Source organism: Littorina saxatilis, linkage group LG6 (assembly GCF_037325665.1).
Source record: "Littorina saxatilis isolate snail1 linkage group LG6, US_GU_Lsax_2.0, whole genome shotgun sequence".
Taxonomy (NCBI): domain Eukaryota; kingdom Metazoa; phylum Mollusca; class Gastropoda; order Littorinimorpha; family Littorinidae; genus Littorina; species Littorina saxatilis.
This window is the reverse complement of record NC_090250.1, coordinates 22,681,978-22,700,628: the sequence shown is the minus strand read 5'-3', so window position 1 is coordinate 22,700,628 and position 18,651 is coordinate 22,681,978. Positions and strand designations below refer to the sequence as shown.

The 18,651-nt window shown below is 41.4% G+C and overlaps 1 protein-coding gene and 1 long non-coding RNA gene across 2 annotated transcripts; one reads left to right on the top strand and one right to left on the bottom strand.

Moving 5' to 3' along the window:
• Positions 1-528: 528 nt before the first annotated feature.
• On the top strand, positions 529-15,184 carry LOC138968770 (cytochrome b-c1 complex subunit 8-like). The gene is made up of 3 exons (XM_070341414.1): positions 529-556; positions 13,958-14,113; positions 14,892-15,184. Exons 1-3 carry the CDS (start codon positions 544-546, stop codon positions 14,981-14,983), a joined length of 261 nt encoding a protein of 86 aa, XP_070197515.1. The 5' UTR covers positions 529-543; the 3' UTR covers positions 14,984-15,184.
• LOC138968768 (uncharacterized) lies at positions 3,925-5,737 on the bottom strand. Its single transcript, XR_011456276.1, has 3 exons — positions 5,305-5,737; positions 4,748-4,845; positions 3,925-4,127 (listed from the first exon to the last, which is right to left on the bottom strand). It is a non-coding gene; the product is annotated as an uncharacterized lncRNA (long non-coding RNA).
• Positions 15,185-18,651: the final 3,467 nt, after the last annotated feature.

Here is an 18,651-nt window from a genome sequence, read left to right as displayed (position 1 = left end):
GCTTCACTGAATGGTGTATTATGTAACTGCAGTCATTAGCGTATTGTGTGCAACTGCCATCTGTCAAGTCTGCTCTATAGTTGTATTAAAACTGCAGCAGTTTTCTAAATCTTAGAAGGAATCTGGCGTTATTGTAGGAATTTGGTTACGAACAAAAAATCAGATGTAAAGGGGAAAAACTTCAATGTACGTGGGGCATTACTCATCCAGTTAAAGTAAGTTATGCCTTTTGATCACAATACAACGTCCGCTTTCAAACAGCAAACCGCCGTGCCCGCGGCGAATATGCCGTTAATCATGTATTTGAATGCCGACACTCAGTATAACGCTTCAAACACATCGAGTCAGGTAAGTGAATATCACAGATGTCCATTTTTCCTGTATGACGAGTCAGTTCCGACACGCCGTTCGGGTTTTCGACCTATTGACTGATACAAACTTCCGTAAAGCGCCATAACGAGGCTTCAAAAAGTATCGGGTGTAGAGAACGCAAATATCACATGTGCTTTGAAAAATGCTCGCTATCCAGGGAGAGCAGCCCTGATGTTCTCTGGCGGTAAGTGTTCAAACGAAACCATGTTAGTAATGCATGTAAACACCTGGGGGTCAGTGGCTGTGTCCTAAAACTGGTGGTTTACGGGAGGCGCGCGGAGGGTGTCTTTACTGAAACTGACACGATTCAGTTGATATCGAAAGAGTCGCGGGTCTGTGCTGATCAGCACTACGGTAATCCTCTGACAAAGAAAAGCAAAATTAGTACAAAACCCTGGTGAACAGTTGATGTGTAAATGAACATAATATCTTAAAATCGGTGGACGCAAACCATAGCTTACTGGAGAGTAGGGACTAGAAAATGAAACAGACCACACACAAATTAGAAAATTAAAATTAAACAAAAATGTAAAAGAAAAAAGTGAAGAAAAGAAAGGGGTTAGAATAAAGCTATAGGCCGAAGAAGATAATGGTAAAAACAAAACGACATGAAATGTTAGGTGACCATGCATCTAATTCTTAACTAAAGTCAAACTACGTGTTGGCAAATACAGTCATCCTCACATCTCCATGTACTCCCTCGACTGTTCCAATCATCCATACTAAAAACCAAGACAGATCAAAATGTGTACTTTTCATTTCAATATCAGAAATCCTATAGACGTGCAGCCAATTTGCCATGGAGATGACAGAGTGACGAGATGTCTATCTGGCTGCCGGTTGCAGGCCAATTTGCCCCTCCCCCCCCCCCCCCTGTATCGGACAATCCCCTTCAGTCCACCCCCCCCCCCCCCCCCCGACAACTGCCGGGCCCCCACCATGGTAGGAATTTTAACTTGAAGTTCAGTTACCGCCCCCATCGTCTCCCCTTATGTGTGTGTGTGTGTGTGTGTAAATATGTGTGTGTGTGTGTGTGTGTAAATATGTGTGTGTGTGTGTGTGTGTGCTGTCGTGGGTGTGTGTGTGTGTGTGTGTGTGTGTGTCCAATTGTAATGGGGGGCAATTGTTCTCGAGGCCAAATATCCAGGGGGGTGGGGGTGGCGCGAGGGAAGAAGGAATCACGTAAGTCTGGAGTCTATCCTTGATAAAAGGAAGTAGAACTAAAATAAGGATAGAAAGCATATTAAGTCTGTTAAAGATTAGAAATGTCTCATTATTGTTTTCCCTTTGTTTCATGCATGAAGTTTGGCTTCAATATTAAGTTGGTGCAACTGAAGTTGTCGATTATTCGATTACCCGTAAATTTTAAATAACCGTTTTTTTAAGATTTTATTTTCGGAGGGGGGGGGGGGGGGGGGGCGGGGGTGATTCATTTTGTTCACATCTCAGTTAGAAATCTACTTTGTACTACACACGGCATCTCCTGTGTTGGTATGAGCGCGCGCTTCCTGTGCATGCTTGAATGCGCCCAGATGCCGCAGAGTACATTATAAGTTGTGTAACAGACGGTCTCTGATGCGCCCTTTTCCCGCGAACCTACTAGACTGCAGTTTGCATTGGCTGTTGCTGACCACATTTCCTGTGACGTCATGGAATCTCCCACTAACGCTCTATAGTAGGTTGACAACGTCGACTTGCCCTCTTTCTCTGTTGAGTCGCCGCCCTCAGTAAAGACGGCTCATGCACCCCGACTTCGTTTCGTGCTTTGCGGATTCTTAACAGAACAAGCTTTAGAGTACTGCCGTGTACAGGCAGAAGGAAGCAAGTCCATGAAACATAGTTTCGAGAAAATCGACATTTTCTGTTTGCATCACTGTTTTGGAATGAAAAGCCTAAAATGATGTTTTTGTTTGCTGATAACATGAAGGACATTATTGTGCGTTTCTGCTATGAATATTAAAACCCTCTTTTGATTCATCACTTAGAAATAATGATTTTTGTGGACTTACTGCCTTTTGCCGAATTAATTCCCCAAACTCATTCACTCAAAAATAATGGTAAAAGGCAGTAAGAGGACATACTGCTTTCTGCCAAATTATATCCCGACTTAAATCTTATTTTTTAAAAATGGCAAAAAGCAGCATTGGACTTACTGCTTTCTGCCATATTATATCCTGGGCGATATATCTGGCTGAGAAAAGGGCATAGAGCAGCAAGTGGACTTACTGCTTTCTGCTAATTTATTATCTCCGAAAATTGAAAGTAAAAGAAAATACACGCAACACTGCTTTTGGAACTTTTTTTCAAATGTGACTTTACGTCCAATGATTTCGTGAATTTCTGAATGCACAAACAACTTCCTTGGTGAACAATCTTGTATTTTCTTTTGTGATTAACTGAGACAAATGTTCCCGTTTTCTGAAATTTCAACACATGCTCAAGTTAGTCTTTGTCTTGGTTCCTCGTTTTGCTTATCATTCTGTGGTCGCTCACTCATGATTAACTTTATTGTTAATCCGTTCTTGTGTCATTGATATCGTTTAAAAAGACCATTATTTTTAATACAAGTCTTGATACTCTCTTTTGATATTCACAAGACAAATATTGACTTGAACGCAAGTCTTTTAACATTAAAATAAAAATCTAAGAAAACGTTTACACACACACACACGCTTTTTATCCTGCTGCTTGTCTGTAACACACACACACACACACACACACACACACACACACACACACACACACACACACACACTTTTCTTTCCTTCTCACTGTCTTTCTCGCTTTCGTTTGCTAATAAGAATTAGAATCCAGGATCTGACAATAAGACGTTTTATTTATTGAGTTTGACTAACGATTTACAAAGGACACAAAATTAAAGCAACAGCATGACAAAAATAACTAGTGTGTCAAGCCGCCATTATACCAGAATTAAGAATAGGTCATCGTGCAGTCTTGATTTCCAAAGTACATGAAATTAAAGCAACAGCATGACAAAAAGAACTGGTTTGACAAGCCGCCATTATACCAGAATTAACAATAGATAATCGTGCAGTCTTGATTTCCAAATGACACAAAATTAAAGCAACAGCAAGCCAAGACAAAAAGAAATGGTTTGACAAACCGCCATTATACCAGAGTTAACAATATTATCGTGCAGTGTTGACTTTCAGCTGAAGTGTTCCACTTTTGAACAAAATTTGTTTAATTAGTCTTGAAAACTGTGTGATAAACTATATAAACATTTGTAGTTGTACACCATTTGCTACATTTGCTAGTAGAATTACATAGTAATTCACACACTGTCCACAAACATTGTAGTTGAGTGTTCAACTAGCAAAACCACAAACCTGCAAACTATGATGTAGTATATTTATTTATCACCCCATCTACCCCAGTTACAGTCTACATCCCTTCTAAAACTATTAACTGACATTCTGCCATCCGGCTGATGACAATTATCAACTACAGCGATTAACTGGATGCAGATTTTTTTTCCATGAGCCTGTTTTGATAACTAACAAACAACATACAATCCCCCCCCCCCCCCCACCTCCTCCCCCTCCTCGTCCCCACGTTCTGCATCTCTGCGCTCAGCATCTGTTATTGTCAAACTGAAAGTTGTCAGTATTACTCCTCTTCCTCTTCTTTGGCCCATAACCGTCGTATGTTGCTGGCATTTTCATTTGAGCAAGTTCCTGCAAGCCGAGGTGGTTGTTTCTCGCAGTTGCAACCTGCCAGCAACGCTTACGCATCTGTCAAATGAAAAAGGCAGCAAAAGTGAGACAATTTTATTGACAAATCTCCTCCCCACCCTCCTTCACATCATCCTTTTCCTCTCCCGCGCACATCACCTCCCCCCCCCCCCCCCCGGGCTACTATAATGACAAACGATTACTGCTGCTGCTGCTGATACTAATACTACTGCAACTCGCGACGGGGAAAGGGGGGAGATGGGATAGAGCCACTTGTCAATTGTTTCTTGTTCACAAAAGCACTAATCAAAATTTGCTCCAGGGGCTTGCAACGTAGTACAATATATTACCTTACTGGGAGAATGCAAGTTTCCAGTACAAAGGACTTAACATTTCTTACATACTGCTTGACTAAAATCTTTACAAAAATTGACTATATTCTATACAAGAAACACTTAACAAGGGTAAAAGGAGAAACAGAATCCGTTAGACTAGTCGCCTCTTACGACATGCTGGGGAGCATCGGGTAAATTCGTCCCACTAACCCGCGGGGGGCAATACTACTGCAACGAAAATGATGTAAAGATGTTGCTCGTTTTAAAATATACCTCTTCAGCCCGAGAAAAGAAAGGAATGAAAAAATGTTGCACGCTATTTTTGGCTGTGTCAGTGAAACATACCTTGTTTTGGGCCCCTGAACATAAAGGGTCAGTGGTGGCGAGTATCCCTCAGTGTGCTGCAGCTGTCGTCGCTGCCTGTCCCACTTCGACTCACATTTCTGTCAAATACAATAGGACATAATACTTATTCCGATGGTTGGAAGCACAAAGAGACCGGAGAACAATCCTCCAGTATAATGTCATACTGTTCCAGATCTAACACGCTGTCAGCGCTCAAGACCACAAGTCACTCATTCTAGATCAAAACAACTATCTCTTTGTATTAGAAACATGCTAAATGCATCCATAAATATCATGATGAAAATACGGAGCAGAAGTGAATAGTCAAGAAGTCACGGTAGAAGTAGCGTACAACAACAAAACTATAATAAATGGGCATTTGAACTATGGCATTTTACCTGCTAGCTCCGTAATGCAAGTGCACATTAGAATACCCAAAATCAGTCAGAAAATCAGTGTTGTCGTTGTAAATTCCCATACACCTATTGAGAGAGAGTCATTTCAGACCGGAACGCAAAACTGCCAACAACAAAAATGAAACAAACAAACCAACTTACTGTTGCTTCGGATAGTTGAACACGTCGGCAGCAGCTCTCATCGCCATTTTCCCCGACAAAGGCCAGGGAAATAATGATACAATAAGCTTAGTTCTGATTGGTTAACCGCAGTCAGGATTACAAAAGGGTGAACGCGATTGGCTAATGGACATAGAGCGCTAAACCATGCAAACTCGTTTTGAGGCTTGCAAGGAAGTAAGTCCAGTGCAAACCTGAAAACCAAAAGTCCCTGGACTTGCTTCCATTTGCCGATTTTTATCCTTTGATTAATTTTTTTTTAGTGGACTTACTTCTTCAAAAAGTCCATAAATATTGATCGCACATCTTAGAAATTTTGACACAAGATGCGCCTTTTTCCCCTCTGCATTATGATATGAAAATCTCATTTTTACCAAATTTGGACTTACTGCCTTCTGCCAATACACGGCAGAGTAGAGTCGAACCGTTTGAGCTTGGAATTTGAGTTCTCTCATGCAACCCAGTTGTCACGGCTGCGGGAGTAGTACCGGTGTGACGCCCGGCATATGCTAAGTTACCCCCTCGATTTATACTCGAGACTGAAATGTTGTTTCCTGGTAAAATTAATGAAGTAACATCCTTTAAGGACGAAAAGCATGTCACTGAGTTTCTTGCATGTGAAGAACATTGGTGGTGAAATTTAATAGATTTCACCAAAAAAATCGATTTCTTCGAAAACGTGTACCGAGTGGTTACGTCCCTTAAATGAGAAGGAAAACATTTTAGGATGAATCAAATTTTTAAGTTAAATACAAAAAATTGGTTGGACAAATTTGGCCCCATGAATGTAAGGTACCCAAGGTCGCTCATCAATACTATCGAAGGGTGTTTTTTTGTTCAGTGTGGAGTTTATCAGTACAAGCATGATCAACGAGGCCGAAACTGAATCCCGGTAACTTATTATCATCAGTGACGCCGGTGTCACGATTTCATCTTTCGCCTGTGTACATATTTCCCCCTCGACATATATACTCAAGACTGGAATGTTCTTTCCTGGTCAAATTAAAGAAGTACACTTATTTAACCTTTGCCGTGCTTCCTGGGTTCACCTGTACCCAGAGACACACTAAAATCATTGTAACTCTGGAACCATTAAAGGTATCGTTTTGAAATTTTAAGTATCTCTCACACACCTAATTTGCTCTCTGTCTGCAAATTTTTAGTGTGTACATGACAAAACATCAGAATTAATTGATTATGATAATTTACATAAACACTACCGATGGCGCGGGTTCACACATACCCATACTTTTAAAGAGTAGTAGTGATTGTAACTATCCCTCTGCCGACGGCGCGGGTTCTGCTACACCCATAATTACCAAAGCGGCGGAACAGTGTCTGTCTGCCTGTTTGTCTCCAAGAGACTGTCTGTCTCTCTGTTTGTCTGTCCGTATCTCTCTGTCTGTATGTCTGTTGTCAGTTGCTCTGTCTGTCTGTCTGTCTGTCTATCCGTCTATCCGTCTATCTGACTGTCTGTCTATCTGACTGTCTGTCTCTGTCTCTGTCTCTCTCTGTCTGTCTCTCTCTCTGTCTGTCTCTCTCTCTGTCTCTCTCTCTCTGTCTCTCTCTCTGTCTCTCTCTCTCTTAGTCTCTCTCTCTGTCTCTCTTTCTTAGTCTCTCTCTCTCTCTTTCTTAGTCTCTCTCTCTTTCTTAGTCTCTCTCTCTCTTAGTCTCTCTCTCTCTTTCTTAGTCTCTCGCTCTCTCTTTTTCTTAGCCTCTCTCTCTCTCTTTCATAGTCTCTCTCTCTCTCTTTCTTAGTCTCTCTCTCTCTTTCTTAGTCTCTCTCTCTCTCTCTCTCTCTCTCTCTCTTAGTCTCTCTCTCTCTTTTCTTAGTCTCTCTCTCTCTCTTAGTCTCTCTCTCTTTCTTAGTCTCTCTTTCTCTCTCTCTCTTTCTTAGTCTCTCTCTCTCTCTCTTTCTTAGTCTCTCTCTCTCTTTTTTAGTCTCTCTCTCTCTCTCTCTTTCTTAGTCTCTCTCTCTCTTTCTTCGTCTCTCTCTCTCTTTCTTAGTCTCTCTCTCTCTCTCTAGCTCTTTCTTAGTCTCTCTCTCTCTCTTTCTTAGTCTCTCTCTCTCTCTTTCTTAGTCTCCCTCTCTCTCTTTCTTAGTCTCTCTCTTTCTCTTTCTTAGTCTCTCTCTCTCTCTTTCTTAGTCTCTCTCTCTCTCTTTCTTAGTCTCTCTCTCTTTCTTAGTCTCTCTCTCTCTCTTTCTTAGTCTCTCTCTCTCTCTTTATTTGTCTCTCTCTCTCTCTCTGTCTTAGTCTCTCTCTCTCTCTTAGTCTCTCTCTCTCTTTCTTAGTCTCTCTCTCTCTCTTAGTCTCTCTCTCTTTCTTTGTCTCTCTTTGTCTCTCTTAGTCTCTCTCTCTCTCTTAGTCTCTCTCTCTCTTTTTTAGTCTCTCTCTCTCTTTCTTAGTCTCTCTCTCTCTCTCTTTCTTAGTCTCTCTCTCTCTCTTTCTTAGTCTCTCTCTCTCTCTTTCTTTCTTAGTCTCTCTCTCTCTTTCTTAGTCTCTCTCTCTCTTTCTTTGTCTCTCTCTCTCTCTTTCTTAGTCTCTCTCTCTTTCTTAGTCTCCCTCTCTCTCTTTCTTAGTCTCTCTCTCTCTCTTTCTTAGTCTCTCTCTCTCTCTTTCTTAGTCTCTCTCTCTTTCTTAATCTCTCTCTCTCTCTTTCTTAGTCTCTCTCTCTCTTTATTTGTCTCTCTCTCTCTTTATTTGTCTCTCTCTCTATCTTTCTTAGTCTCTCTCTCTCTCTTTCTTAGTATCTCTCTCTCTCTTTCTTTCTTAGTCTCTCTCTCTCTCTTTCTTAGTCTCTCTCTCTTTCTTAGTCTCTCTCTCTCTTTCTTAGTCTCTCTCTCTTTCTTAGTCTCTCTCTCTCTCTTTCTTAGTCTCTCTCTCTCTTTCTTAGTCTCTCTCTCTCTTTCTTAGTCTCCCTCTCTCTCTTTCTTAGTCTCTCTCTCTCTCTTTCTTAGTCTCTCATTCTCTTTCTTAGACTCTCTCTCTTTCTTAGTCTCTCTCTCTCTCTCTTTCTTAGTCTCTCTCTCTCTTTCTTAGTCTCTCTCTCTCTCTTTCTTAGTCTCTCTCTCTCTCTCTTTCTTAGTCTCTCTCTCTCTCTCTCTCTCTCTTTCTTAGTCTCTCAGTCTCTCTCAGTCTCTCCCTCCCCCTCTCCCTCCCCCTCTCCCTCCCCTGCAAGAGGTCGGTGAAGGGAGAAACTCGATGCAACCACTGAAGTAGCGCTGTGGGTTTCCCTGAACCCACCCCGTCGTTAGAGAAATAAACGGTAAAAACCCTCTTTCAAATGTATGGGTTCAGACAAACCCGCATCGTCGTTAGAGGAATAAACGGTAAAAACCCTCTTTCAAATGTATGGGTTCAGACAAACCCGCATCGTCGGGAGTGTGTAGTCAAAAGCGGCATCCGGCAAAGGTTAAGGACGAAAAGCATGTCAGTTTCTTGCATATGAAGAAAATTGGTGGTAAAATTGAATAGATTTCAACCCCAAAATCGAATTCTTCGAAAACGTGTACTGAGTGGTTACGTCCCTTGAGTAAGAAGGAAAACATTTTAGGATGAATCAAATTTCTAAGTTAAATAAAACAAATTGGTTGGACAAATTTGGCCCCATGAATGTAAGGTAGCCTACACAAGGTCGCTCATCAGTACTATCGAAGGGTGTTTTTTTGTTCAGTGAAGAGTTTATACTAGATCAACGAGGCCGAGAAGCGAAATATCAACACGGCGAAAGATGAAAACGTCACACCGGCCGCGGGGCCAAGATGACGGCGTCACACCGGTTTCAGCAGTGTGGAAAAATCCGAGGCGGAAGGGTGATAACCGGGCACTGGCAGATCTGTACATAAGCGGTTAACATGGGAGATCAGAAAAATCTCCACCCTTAACCCACCAGGCCGCGACTGACCGGGATTTGCCAGTGAACTGACTGGCGGCACCGTGCCATGCCCACGGACGCCAGTCTGCATAGGAGGCCGATATCTATGCTGGCCTCAGCAATCACTGTTGAAAAAAGTGGAGCAGTCACTTTCAAAGGGGTAAAACTGTCCAGCATTAGACCGTGGGCTAGTCTTCTGTTTATTTTACTGACTTTCTTTATTTTCAAGATGTGTTAACTTATTAACAGTGACTGATCACGCCGGTAGGCCTGTGTTTGTTCCCGACCATTTTGGCGTTAGAGAGACTAAGAGACTCAGAGAGCACACCACAGAGATCCGTCAGTCTGTGGAGCACACTTGTCACGAAGACGGTATTCGCAAACGGCTAAAATCCCCAAATTGCTGAAAACGCACAAGTAGAGCTGAACGGTATTCTGTTTTCGAAGTGCAGGGTAGAAACGTTCTAAAAGAGAGGTTATTACAAGTAAATAACAATCATATTAATTTTAGATTCTTATTTCAATCATATTTTGTGTTATATCAACAAATGTTGAAACGATGTTTGGGGTTTCTAGGTTTTATTCGAAACAGCACAATTTAAACAGAGCCACTACCCAAGGGCACACGAACGACCGACGGTATGATAGCGTTTTACTTGTGTGTAATTAACTGATTTATCAATAATATGGTTTCTGTCTATGAACATGTCCACTTTTTTGCTGTGATCATTGCAAGCGTGCTGCCTCTATCTCGAATTTTTGTTTGTTGTCTTTCCTCGAGCGTTTCTTGATTGCGTTTTGGTCTGTCCCAAATTACCAAGTTCCTACAATCATATAGGCTGTATGACTCTATGAGTATAGGGCATCTTCAGTAATTTGTTGTTTGTCTTTAGGTCTGGGGTATTTAACATTTATGCTAGCAATCCTTTCAAACAAATGTGCTCTTCGTAGGTTTTGTGTTAGCATGGCCTGTGCAACAGTGTTCGGATTACATAATACTCATTTAATGATACGGAGCGGAATTATTTGTGATTGTCAATGTCACCTCACATCAGCTTGGATCAGGTTTGTGAGTTGCCCCTGTTGTGGGTGATGATGGATTCGACTGTTTGGCAATTACCCGAGTTAGCTCTGTCTGAGGTCCAAGGTCCCAGGTAGTTAATCACGTACAGTTGTTCTTCTTTCAGTAACTTCCACGAGGTTAACCGTTAATTCACTCAGGACAGTTTTACATACTATTACTATTAGTATTACTGTATTAGTATTAACCCTTACACTGGTGCAATTCTGTAACACATGTTACATTGCCACTGGTGAATTAACAGAGAGAAAAATGAAGAAAAACGGTCATATAGGTTTTCGCATCCATGGGAGGTAATCGGAACCGACCAAACAGACTGAGCCAGTAGCGCGACATATGTCGTGACAACCAGGTGACAGTATACGTTACGTAGGGCGACATATGTCGCGACAACCAGCCTAAGGGTTAACAGGGGTGTCGTTTGGGTCGGCCCTTCGGCCAATCGCCGATTTTTTTAAACTTTGGCCGAAACTGTCATGTCCCTATCGGCCAAATGTCCGAAGAGTATTTGCCTAAATCGGCCAAAGTTTGTCCAGTTTTTGACTCACATGCGAAGCAAAAGTGAGTCTATGTACTCACCCGAGTCGTCCGTCCGTCCGTCCGGCCGGCCGTCCGGCCGTCCGGAAAACTTTAACGTTGGATATTTCTTGGACACTATTCAGTCTATCAGTACCAAATTTGGCAAGATGGTGTATGATGACAAGGCCCCAAAAAACATACATAGCATCTTGACCTTGCTTCAAGGTCAAGGTCGCAGGGGCCATAAATGTTGCCTAAAAAACAGCTATTTTTCCCATTTTTCCCATTTTCTCTGAAGTTTTTGAGATTCAATACCTCACCTATATATGATATATAGGGCAAAGTAAGCCCCATCTTTTGATACCAGTTTGGTTTACCTTGCTTCAAGGTCAAGGTCACAGGAGCTCTTCAAAGTTGGATTGTATACATATTTTGAAGTGACCTTGACCCTGAACTATGGAAGATAACTGTTTCAAACTTAAAAATTATGTGGGGCACATGTTATGCTTTCATCATGAGACACATTTGGTCACATATGATCAAGGTCAAGGTCACTTTGACCCTTATGAAATGTGACCAAAATAAGGTAGTGAACCACTAAAAGTGACCATATCTCATGGTAGAAAGAGCCAATAAGCACCATTGTACTTCCTATGTCTTGAATTAACAGCTTTATGTTGCATGACCTTGGATGAACTTGACCTTGGGTCAAGGTCACATGTATTTTGGTAGGAAAAATGTGTAAAGCAGTTCTTAGTGTATGATGTCATTGCTATGTAAAGGTCAAGGTCAAGCATGTGAGTCGTATGGGCTTTGCCCTTCTTGTTTGTATTGGTCAGGCTTTGATTACTAAAACTGCTGCCGATGTACTTAGTCAACTGACTGGCGTTTATTTCCTTCGCAAATACCAAAAACGAAACATCAATGTTTTGAACGGAAACCATTGCAAAATAATATAGATGCCAGAGTGGTTTCCCTTGGACATGAAAACTACACTCTCACTCTCAGCGTTTGCGTTCGCCGGTTCGCGATAGTTTATCAGTCAGTTAGTGCTTTCGATTTGGATTTGAACATCATGTCGCAACCAAAAAAGAAAAAAAACTAAATTGGCCAAGGTTTGCTACCCTTCGCCAAGGTAAGTGATTCCGGACAAAATGACAGGAACACCGCGAATGTGGACAGTGTCAGTGTGAGTGGTAGTAGTGTAGCAGACAACAGCAGACGATAGTCACCGCGAATCAAAATCTGCTGAGCCAGAGAATGAAAAGCGTCCTCCAAATCGTGGTTTTCAAACAAAATGGCTCACCCTACACGGTCTTTTATTGTCATGTTTCCCAAGGTTTGTCAAGATTTGCACAAGATTGGAAGAGGTTTACTTTCAAGAAATTAAAGTTAAAGGTTTGAAAAAGTTAAAAACTAATTCTGTCTGAATTTTTTTTTTTTTTCTGTCTGTAAAGCCGGGGGAAGAGTTAATTGTTTAGTTGTCACAGTATGCGACACGTCTTCCTTCTAACCATACTATATGATGTCGAGAGCGGATATCAGTGAAGATAAATTGCCATTATTTAATACAAAGGTTAAAAGAAATAATGAGTGGCTGCTGACACCAGTTGATCATGTTTAAAATCAAGGATAAGCAACAAATTTATAAAATAGCTAACATTCTTCAGCTTCAGGGGGGCTTTGCCCCCAGACCTCCTAACGGTACCCTGGACCCCAGGTTGTACCCCCCCCCCCCCCCCCTCTGGCTTAACCTGTAATCTGTGTTCCTAAGACAATGATTGTATGTATGCCGGGATGTCGTTAGGCGTCGGACATCGGACATATAACGATGAAAATCCCCAAATGTCCGATTCACATTGCCGCATGTCGGTCAGATGTCCTATCGTTTTAGCCTGAGCGTGGTCGTTGTCCGATATGTACTCCATTCCTTCGGACAGCGCGATATTCGTTAATTTTCATTTCAAGATACACATCTTCTAAAAGACCGAACGCTCTCGTGTTCAGCTTACACTGAAGTTGTCAGTGCCGCGTGCGGATCTTTTCTTTTGTCGGGAATTCCCGAACCGTTTGCGGTATGCGCCGTTTGGGTATAACCGTCTCGGTGCAGCGCACTGATCTAAAAATAGTGGATTCTTTTTAGATCAGTGCATGCTACAGGAGTACGGGAGACAACTCCAACTAAATTTGTAGTCTGCTTTTGTTTTCGATACGAGACGAAGCACTGAATTATGCCGCTGAAAAAAAACTAAAGCCTGCAAAAGATCAGCATTAGATCAAACCGATCATTTTGTTTGTCAACTTTTATCCAAATCATGCAGTATTTAATCAAAGTACGAGCTCTGAAGTTGTTCATGTTGGTTTCTTTTTTGTGGTTTCTTTGAAACTAAACAAATACAACATTATACGCACACTGTGTTGATGTATTTACTATATTATGTGTGTTCTACAGCGCGCGCGCGTGGGTGTGTGTGTGTGCGTGTGTGTGTGGGCGCATGACTTTGGAACAATTCCATGGAATGTGTTATAAGCTGTTTGGCGCAAATTCATAATGTCTTATTACACTTTCTGAAAGCGGTCAAATGTCCTATTGATGCTGAAGAACTCAGGACATTTGTCCTATAGGTATGAATTTGTAGCAACATCCCTGTGTATGGGTGTTCCCCTCTTGAGTCTTGTGCTTCAATGACAATGTTGCGGTGACTTTGTATGAGCCAAAATAATATCCGAATATTTTCCAAGATGTCCTAAAGCTTTCTGACAGTTTCGGCCAAATGTCCCAACATGAAAATGTCTGGCAACACCCCTGATTAATTGTTGTTACTTGAAGGTTTTTCATGTGCAACTGCATGCAAAATTACAGATGTGCACATTAATGATAAAGATCCAGAGTTTTGAGCGAAAGTCTAGGGACTTTGAGTTTGAAACACACAGGTACCTAGTTCGCATACCCTCGAAGATGATGTGGCATGCAAACCTCTGACCAAAAGGTGACCCTGAGTGTTACTGTTACCTTAAAGGCCAGGAATGCAGAAGAAGAAGAATTATGAGAGGATACATGCTGAATATTAGTATTATTACTTAAAGTTATTGGTAATGGTATTACAGGGTTTTTTACCCCACAGTTTACACAAATGTTTTTGTTTTCTTGTGTGACAGCTATGGGACGTCATTTCGGACAGCTGACGCGGGTTCGCAACATCATCACCTACAGCCTTTCACCTTTTGAACAGAGGGCCTTTGCTGGTGCCATTTCAAATGGGGTTCCTAACATGGCCAGACGCTTCAGTGGACAGGTTTTCAGAGTTGTACCTCGTAAGTATTGTAGAGCATTGTGTTGATGTTATCTAATTTTTCGGTTGATCTGGGCATTATTTATTTATTAAGGAGATTTCTATAACTAAAAGCACTATGCTTGCATCATTATGTTGTGATGATCTGATATGGCCTTGTGGATTGACCATGGAAAAATATGAAGAAAAGGATGCAATTTTTGTTTGCTGTATGCAGTCGGACCTTGTCATCTGGTTTGGAAGCATATTGCTACAATGTGCAGTATCAGGTTTAAATGTTAACTTTATGAAGTTTCTGTCAATGCAACATTTACCGTACAATGCTGCTTGTGCCTTAATTATTACCAATGTGTTTGTGTCTTCATTGTTATGTCCAATAATCCATTTTCTGTTTCAATGTGTTATTGCATGTGCCTCTATTCGTGCATGCATTTGTCACCTTGTGTGACCCGACATGAATTTTTTTTCTTCTCCTTTGAGTTGATGAAACTCCATAATTATAAGCATGCTTATGCACTTCACTAAAATAGTCGATGGAAGCAATTACTTTCTAAACTATTGGTATATTGATTGATGACAAATGCCGAAATGGTAATGCATGTGTGTTTGATTTATAAAGTTTTAGATTGTAAATTGATAGTTTACAGTTTACTGTAATATACTTGAATTTGCCTTGCATACATAGTTGTGTATTTGTGTATTTTTCTTTTTAGAATGTCAAAGTGCTCAGATTGAGTCAGAATCTTGTTAAAATTATCTGCATTATTTATTCACTGAATGCTCTTCTTCTTTCATTTCAGCTCTCTTCTTGTGCTACTTGGTCTACGACTGGGGCAAGAAAGAACATGCGAGGTTACAGCGTAAAGCAGCGAAAGCTGAGCTGGCCGAGTAATGATATACCAAACTAGGAACATTTTCGGTACATTTTCACCTTTTGTTACTGTCAATGACAGTGTCACACTAGAACATTTGTGGTAGGAAACATGAAAGAAGAAACTGTCAGCATCAGGAGTGCACACAAAGCAAAAAGTGAAATACGTATGTGTGCTGGCAGACAGTGTTTTAGCAATGGAAAGAAAGCGATGTAATTTGATTCTTGTGTTTGTTGTTATTTGGGCCAGTGCAAATGTGTGCATGTTACCATGTATCTATGTGTGTGTGTATGTGTGCATAAGTGTGGGTGTGTGTCACACTCACAGGAGGTTGTATCAAAGCGCCGATCGATCGAAGTATCTTACTCGTTTGCCCTTACTGTAGCAGGGTTTCAATCAATCAATCAATATGAGGCTTATATCGCGCGTATTCCGTGGGTACAGTTCTAAGCGCAGGGATTTATTTATTTTTTGTTTTATTTTTTATGTTATGCAATTTATATCGCGCACATATTCAAGGCGCAGGGATTTATTTATGCCGTGTGAGATGGAATTTTTTTTTACACAATAGACATCACGCATTCACATCGGCCAGCAGATCGCAGCCATTTTGGCGCATATCCTACTTTTCACGGCCTATTATTCCAAGTCACACGGGTATTTTGGTGGACATTTTTATCTATGCCTATACAATTTTGCCAGGAAAGACCCTTTTGTCAATCGTGGGATCTTTAACGTGCACACCCCAATGTAGTGCACACAAAGGGACCTCGGTTTTTCGTCTCATCCGAAAGACTAGCACTTGAACCCACCACCTAGGTTAGGAAAGGGGGGAGAAAATTGCTATCGCCCTGACCCAGGGTCGAACTCGCAACCTCTCGCTTCCGAGCGCAAGTGCGTTACCACTCGGCCGCCCAGTCCAGGGTTTAGCCTGGAAGAAAAAGACAATGTTGATGGGACATTACATAGTCCAAGGCAAAACGCACAAAAGCAGGTTAGGCGGTGCCAAAAAACTTTTGTCAAAAGATGCAAAATAGTGCTATTTGGTTCCATATGACATGACAATTTGCCAGTGTAACACACTCAGGTTAGTGTGTGTTTGTGTTTCGATCGATATCGCTTCTGTTGGCAGTTTTCACAGAGGTAAACGCGCAAGTGCAGATAGTTTGCAGGATTGCTTGAATACTCATGAATTACATTTTAAAAGCCAATCACAGCGCATTTCACAATTTCGCAAGTTCCTCGGCTTGGCGCACGTTTTTGCTTAGGTCATTCTGAACTCTCTACTCCCGTGAAAAGTGTGCATGGGTCGGCGCAGTGGTACGTAATCTCAGTGCGCCCTTTGACGCACTGAAGGGAATTCCAATGGGACGTTTTGAGATGTTATGTGCCAATGGTGCAAGGCGCACTGGTAAATGAAACCCTGCTGTAGTACGTACATGTATTACTGCTATGAGCGAACAAAAAGCAGTAAACATCAAAGTGTGGCGTACTTTTGATCTGTTGACTACCGTGGGTCAGAACTTGATGTTAGTTAGTGAGTGGTGGTTTCAAGTTTGTAATTTAAATTGAAAACTTTACCGTTTGTGTGTCTAAGTCTCATTCTTTCAGGAATGGGATGCAGAAAAAGCTTGAATCAGAGCGAGTCGGTAGTGCAACCTTCCATTTGTAATATTCCTTGTAGTAAATCATAGTAGTATTCCTACAGTAAGGATAAAGCATAGGATACTTCAATCGACTGGCGCTTTGATACAATCTCTTGGAGTGTGTATGTGCAGATTTAGGTGAGATTTCAAACAAATAAATCACTTCAACCGATACACAAAAATCATCAAGTTTACATATCGTCTTGCAGTTCACAAACATATCTGTGTAGAAAAGATGGCATTCACACAACCCAAGCAAAAGCAAAGCTAAGCTTACCAGCCTTATGTCTACATCCGACAACATTCCAATGGTTCATACAACACATTACAGGACAATGAGGTTCATCCTCAGGCCTGGGAATGATACACCTTTTGTCGTAAATACGACAAAGTCCTTTTCTAATTGTGTAAGAAAAGAGCCCTTAAAAATGCTTGAAACGCAACATTTTCCCGTCAGTACGCCCAAACCACTTTTACTCATTCCCAGGCCTGATCATACATGCTTGAGGTTTGCAGGCTGACAGGGTCTAGAGCAATGAGCAAGCATGCAGACCTGTTCACCCTTACTATTTTTTTACTAATTTATCCCTACATGTAGTGATGTACGTTTTCAATATTTGGGGTAAAAATACTCTATTTGTGTCCAAATTAGGAAGGGTATATTTTTCTCTTTTTTTTCTCTTTCAATTCAACAATATATTTACTGTGCCACATCATACATGAAAAAACTGCTGTATCAACGAAGGAAGGGTATATATTCAAATGTGCTTCAGATTAGGTTGGTGTTGCTAATTGTGGGCATTTGGTAACCACCCTGGGTTATTATTTTTGGAATCAGATTACAGTCGTCTCCGCTTAGCTCGTCCCTCTCGGGACCGAAAAATTCGCGACGAGCTAACCGGCCGACGAGCTAAGCAGCGGACGAGGTAAACGGAGTCCAATTTCCCTGGGGGATATGCTGCGACGAGCTATCCGGCGAATTCGTCCAGACCAATATTAAAAGCACATAAACACTTGTAAACGGGTGTATCAGGTTCTGAGATAACTATCAATCTAGTAGATCATCCTCGAATAGCCCTTTGTTCACAACATGACATTTTACCGTGTCTACAAACCAGAAGTACATGTACTAGATTTTGACGAGCATCACTCTGTCAAGTTTTGAGGGTAAACAGGTCTGAATGAAAAATCAAAGATGTTGGGAGATTATCAGAAGTTGATATATCGGAATGAAGCTCTGGGAGCATTCAGACAGTTAATTTTCAGCAAGTCATATTAATAATGACAGCTTATACAGCACAAACCACACATGCTTTCAAAGCTTCACTAACTAAATCATTAGCTACATATCAACCCAGTAACTGTAGATTTCTACTGAATCCAATCACACGCACATGTGGCAAAAGAAATGTTGGACTGATGTTCATTACCTATTTTGCCTATATAACAAATCTGCTGATCTTGAAACATGTATTTCAAGGCTCTCAGAATAAATGCCAGTCCATCTTAACTCTCCTTGGCTTTGCAATCTTCGTCGATAGGTAAAACAAGTGTAGTAGATATTACGGATGATCTAATTCTGAAAAAGCGTTATTGCCTGCTGGGTAGAGCACTCGGCTCACAAGAACTGCTGCCTTTTTGCCCCGCACAATTTCAAGGGAGATCATTCTTGTCAAGCAAAAAGTGGCTTGTGTTTGGACACAGTTACTTCCCTTGCACCGCATATCAACGTTGAAGTAACCTTTATCACGATGATAATTTAAATTATACAACTGTTATTCCCTCCCGTAAAAACAGTTTGATTCACCATCTCAGATCTGGCGGCCAGGATTATACATTTTGTTTGTTTGTTTGTTCGTTCATGGGCTGAAACTCCCACGGCTTTTACGTGTATGACCGTTTTTACCCCGCCATTTAGGCAGCCATACGCCGTTTTCGGAGGAAGCATGCTGGGTATTTTCGTGTTTCTATGACCCACCGAACTCTGACATGGATTACAGGATCTTTTTCGTGCGCACTTGGTCTTGTGCTTGCGTGTACAC